The following is a 6,000-nucleotide window of genomic DNA, read 5'->3' on the forward strand; positions in this document are numbered from 1 at the left end:
TGCACAGTGTTGGATTGATTGAGGAACCAGGTAAGTATTTCGGGAGGTGGGGGAGAACAGCAAGGTGTCAAACATTTTTTACCCTAATGCGGGGAATCCATTAGGGTAAAAATTTTGTTTTTGCTTTAGAACTGCTCTATTATAAAAAAAAGGATTGGTCAAACCCACCACCAGCTTTTTCATTACTATATTTCTTTTATACTAGCTTTTCAAAGTAACAAAGGCAATAATATACAGATTCAATCAAAGGTTTGGTGTAATATTACACTTTTGATAAATAAATTGTGCATTTTATAAAGGTCTGTATATCAGACAAAAGTGAAAATGGAAAATGAAAGGGTGGCAGAAGAATTAAGTTCTAAAGAAACAATCCCTTCAAATGAAGGACAGCAATAGTGTGTTGGGTCATCATGCATACTGATCTAAGCTGAATGATAATTTATAGAGACAGCAACAGAGCAGCTAGCAATGTTGGGCAAACACGGTAAAGATTGTAGAAAAATCAGGAATCATCTTGATAAATAGGCGGAAAAAAAATTATTTTTCATTCATGTGTATAGTTCATCATTTAGCAGAAATCCTGAAATCAGTCTAAAGGTTCAAAGGACAGGTTAAGCACTATTCAATGCACGCATTACAAGTAAACGGAGTGTGCTATGTAATCTAACAGTGCCAACCTTGCTATTTTATAATAGACTGTTCCACAGAATTGAATCATAAGGAAAAGCACCATGTGGGAACACTTCCTCTTAATCTGGATGGCATTTTGAAATATAAAATCCTCTGTTTTGCTTACAGCTTTCTGTTTTGAAGAGTAATGCTCCAAGTACAGAAATAAGCTGCTGTATGTTGTTTGCTCATTTCTCATACCACAAATGTGTGTTATTTGTTTTTGCTGTTTTCTGCTCCACTGCCAATTACATTTGGAAATCCAATGTCCTATAGATGGCAGTCTTTACACATCCACTGTGCTAAATGGAACTCTAGCGATTTACTTTCCTGTTCTCTTGATGTAGTCAAAACATATGTTTTCTTTTTTTTTGTAATTTGGTTTTATCCTAATCATATAGGGGTCTACTGAAGTGAAATAACAGCTTTTCATTTTGCTCATGCTGCGTGACAGTTTTTTTTGTTTTTTTATCCATTTTATAAAATTTGAATGCACAGTATTAAAGACATGTTGAAAGGTAGATTGGTGAAAAAAAAACCAAAAACTAAAATTAAACAAGTAAATAAAAAAGGCAGTTCCTGATTTGGCTACCCTTTTGAAAATAGGATTACACCAGGTGGATTATCTGTTAAAATTTCAGACAAAAAGTAGCCGTGAAAATCTGTATACATTGGCAACATGTAAAAAATAGCTTTTGCTGGATTATTTAAATGTTTTAAAAATTATGGAAAGACAAGCAGCTTAATTGCCTAAAAGAGCTTCTTAAAGTGACCCTATCATTAGAATACCCAACTTCATCTAAAGTCACCTTGTAAAAGTAAAGAATGTATACTCCCTTGTCTCCTCCTCCCATGCTCGTCTCCAGGACTTCTCCAGAGCTTCCCCCATCCTCTGGAATTCTCTACCCCAATTTATCAGACTATCGCCTACTCTGCTCACTTTTAGGTGATCTCTGAAAACATATCTCTTCAGGGAAGTCTATCCTGCCGTCAGCTAATAACGGAATCTTCTACTCTTCCTACCAGTCCATCCCCCACAGTTACTACCTTTTGTACCACTAGCCCCTCCCTCCTAGATTGTAAGCTCTGAGGAGCAGGGCCCTCCTATCCCTCTTGTATTAAACTGTATTGTTGCTGTATTGTCTCCCGTTATATTGTAAAGCACTGAGCAAACTGTTGGTGCTATATAAACCTGTATAATAATAATATACTTACCCTTCTGGCGGTAAAACACGAAATGTAATTATTGGAAAGGTGTGGGTAAAAATCGATCCCAGCTGCTGCAGGTATCCTGAACACTCACAGGTTAAAATAATTGCTCCTGACATCCGCCAATGGAATTCCTCCCATCAGTTCTTACATTGCTTCAGAACGCACAAGCTGGTGGGAGGAACAGCGTGCAGTGAGGGGAATCGACACACCTGGAAGTCAAATACCTGCAGCAGCCAGGGATCAACAAGGAGCTATAACACATATGCCACCAGAAAGATAAGTATTTGTCCTCATCTTTTACCAGGTTGCTTTAATTAAAGTAGGTGACCCCAACAATAGCAGCATTTTAAATGAGCAGGATTGTCAGATTCAAGATTTTCAATGAGTTAAATGACACAATATCTATTGTGGCCTTTTACAAATAGGCCTCTATGCATAAATACAGCATTAGTGAGTTTTTACATATGAATATTAGCAATTATTATTGTTATATATCCATTAATAATAGAGTGAGATCTGAAACATGGGCAGTCTTTTCCATGATTTTCGGGCTATGGAAATCAGTTCATTCGTATCAAACAATTCATTATCTCATAGCAACCAACTTAATAATTTCTAATAGTAGCGTAGAGTGGTTAGACAAAATACTATTGCTGGCTGATTGCTGTTGGTCCAATTGGCTGTTGGCTATAGTGGATACAGTTTCTTTTTGTATCACCTTATTTTATTAAGAAAACATAATTTAATTAATGGCTGTTCCACCTACACTCACAATTCTAAAGTCTATGTCTACTCAAAAGTTCGATATTAGTTAGTGGTGGGTACTGATGTATTGAATCACCAGATTCTCACATCTCTGGAAGGTTTACCCATAGTAACTTTTATACATCCCTTACCATAGCAAAGGCATCACTCTCTTATATGGACTTCTAGAACATCTCTGTATTCAATATTAAGTAGAATCCTTCAGGGAAGACACCATCATTTGGCTTGACATAGACCACAGCAGCTGGTGAGGATGTCATGCCACTGGAGTTCCCAAGAGACAAAAGATGCAAAAGGGTTATTCGATTTGTCAGCATCCATGCAAAACTGAAATTCTAGTTTGGGGTGGAGTCATTGCCTTTTATAATGAATGCAGTTTTGGGATACCTGACTCACCCAATGTTTTCCTGCAAGCAGACTCACTTTAAACGAAAATAAAAATAATGAGCTGGAAATATAGAGCAGTGTAAAAACAAGCTTACTAGAAGGAAAAATTCAATACAAAAATACAGTAACCCAAAGAATACAATCAGAATTGATCTAGATGTACTTCATTTTGCACATCAATATTACTCTCAAGGATCAATATTAAAACTAAACGAATACCCGCTACCAGGTTTGCATATGCATATCATTTTGCTAATACTTTGTGAAATTATATACATTATTAATGTGTGTGAAATGTTTCTAGATTAGATAAGAAGTAATTTTCCAGTCCTTTAAACATAATTAAGCCAGACCAGTGTGCCAAATTAAGGGTTGCAAGAAGACTAATGCTTGCTTAGAAAGACTGACATGGTTGAGGAAGAGAGTGGGTTATGCATGCTATCAATCATAAGCTATTCCTCCTGTTCTCCTTCTGGGGGGGTCTACTGTGTATTACATCGTTGCCTTCACTACCATTATATCTGACGTGGTAAAAAAAAAAACAGTGTAGCCTCAGACAATACCAGGCTCCTTGTCATGTCTCCATAAGTCACCGTCTTGTGTTGGTAATGTGATCAGCAGGAGGTTAATTTAGTCTCTCTGTACATTTCCTTTTCCTCAACCAGCACAGTACTTATTGACCAACCTCACGCAAGCAATATCAAAGCAGAAACACATAGTCATTTCTGAGTTTACATAGAAGAGAGGTGAAGAGAGGAGACAGAAGTCTTCTGTATGAGTATCTCAACCCATGTCTACCAAGCTGCAACCTGGCATGACTAGGTCAATTCAAAATGCCCTATCTGAAGAAGGTAATGTAGTGACAAATAATGCGCATCATGATTGCGTCTGGTGCTTTTTTTGTCATGTAATCAATAAAAACTAATTTATGCCCTTTCTTTTACACAAGTTAATAAGCTTATACTCTATGGCAATAGGTAATTATATCAGGCTGACAGAACCAATCCCTCATCTAGCTTTACCCATTCCTAATTATAAGTCACTTAACCTGAATTTCTCACTTCTACCATCTCTTTCAGTGAACCCTTCCCCAACACTTCTTTCTATTGAACGCTTCATTTCTCCTTCCAAATATCACTCCTCTACACCTCACTGCCTCATAATAATTCTCCTCCTATCACTTAACTCTTTCACCACTATCCCTATCAGCTCTATCAACTCTTCTTTCGATAACACAACCCCACCAAGCCCACAATGGGTTGAAATCATCTACTTAATCCACTTTTTGGCTTCTCGTTCTTTATCTCTCCACATGCCTAATATTACTAACAACTGCTAATTACTTGGAAGGGTATGAGAAGAAAGCAGTGATAGGTCTGAGGTTGAAAGTTCCCTAGAGTGCAAGGTACCAGCTGAAATGTTTTGAAGTGAAGAAGAAGGGCATGCATGCTGATGACCAAGAGAGGGGGTCATCAAACTGCTTACCTGACAATGACATACATGACCAGAACGTTTCCAAAGAGCCCAACCACACAGATCATGGAGTAGAGAGCAGTGATGATGATTGCTATGATGATGGAGTTGGTGTCCTCAGGGGGAATTTCTCGTCCATTACATGGAAAGGACTGGTTCCCATCCAGCCTGGTCATGTTCCCCAAGACACCAAAAGGACATCGCATGGCAGATAGGGTGGCATTAACACCTAGAGCGCCTGTGGTGGTGTTGAGCTGACTGTCAGCAGGTGGCAAGGAGCTGTTCAAGGTACTGTCCATTTTGACAGTAGCAAGCGATACTTCAGAGGTAAGACAGGCTAGGATGTGACTGCTGTATGTATCCACAATCCCTTCAGTCTCTCTCACATCTTCCTCCTCCTCTTTTGCTACTTCCCCCTTCTCCTCTCCCCCTCCTCTTTACAGTCACAGAGAGAAACCTTTCAGCCTGCAAGTAACTAGGCAATGACAGAGAAGAGGAAACAAGCCAATGCTCTGGCTGCAGCTTTAAAGCTGAATAGTGTGGTCTCTCTAGCTGCTTTCAGTGTCAATGGGTTGACATGTGCACTAGCTGCTACCTGCTGCATGCTCACTGCATCCTCTTTGAACCCATCATCACAAATCTTCCTGAGCATCTCTCACATGCTTCGCCAGCCTGTATATACAACATCATGTTAGTAAAGCTTGTTGGCACTTTTATTATCTTCAAAGACAAGTGAAAAATCAATGATAACCTCTTAGACCAATACACTTTACCTAATATCATACAGTGTCAGTGCTTCCAATGACCTCGAGAGATGTGCATAATCTCCTGGCTCTGATCTTCTGAGCAACAGATATTAAATACCTCAATCTTCTAGTCATGTTAGTGTAACAGCTGCCAGGGTGGCAGTAAGCTTCCGATCAATAAACCTTGTGGAAGCCCATGTAATGCAGAGATAAGGTTGTCAGCTCTCCCTGCATACACAGCGTTTCATTTACCTTGGCTATCACGAATGAAGTAGAGAGCTAAAAGGGACTCAGGGAAACAAGCGTTCATTCCCACTGCACACATTATAGGCATCAAATGGAAAGCATAGCTTTTCCGCACCGTTACTTCCCCACAGTGCCACATTTCTCACTCCTGAAAGAAGTAGAACACTACTAGCTACTTTAATATTGTAAATGTGCAATTTAAATTTGATGTGTTAGTTTCCAAGAAATTAGTTATATTAGGATTACAGAAAATGTTTCCACAATATTACATTCTTACAAATGTGTCCATTCATTGAACTATGTTAAAGTGGAACTTTAGTCAGAAAATTAAGTCCTGCTAGATCCCTTCAGGCTGGCCCCTTTTGCAGGTATGTAAAACATTAAAAATAAGTGTCTATACTGTTTAATATCCAGTAATATGCTGTTGCACCCTGCTCTGCACATGCTCAGTTGCACTACTGTGGTTAAGTAACACAGGAGTGCATCGGTGTTAGAGCATGCA

The 6,000-nt window shown here is 38.8% G+C and overlaps 1 protein-coding gene across 1 annotated transcript in view; it reads right to left on the reverse strand.

Annotated features, from left to right (window-relative positions):
- The window catches only part of OPRM1 (opioid receptor mu 1), a 159,294-nt gene extending 154,399 nt beyond the window's left edge, over positions 1 to 4,895 (reverse strand). Inside the window, exon 1 of the mRNA XM_089673514.1 lies at positions 4,519 to 4,895. Within this exon, the coding sequence (XP_089529640.1) occupies positions 4,519 to 4,805 (287 nt within the window). The 5' untranslated portion in view covers positions 4,806 to 4,895. The remainder of the gene's footprint in view (positions 1 to 4,518) is intronic.
- Positions 4,896 to 6,000: the final 1,105 nt, after the last annotated feature.

Source organism: Staurois parvus, unplaced genomic scaffold (assembly GCF_062004578.1).
Source record: "Staurois parvus isolate SC_StPar_1 unplaced genomic scaffold, SC_StPar_1.0 ptg000139l, whole genome shotgun sequence".
NCBI classification, from domain to species: Eukaryota; Metazoa; Chordata; class Amphibia; order Anura; family Ranidae; genus Staurois; species Staurois parvus.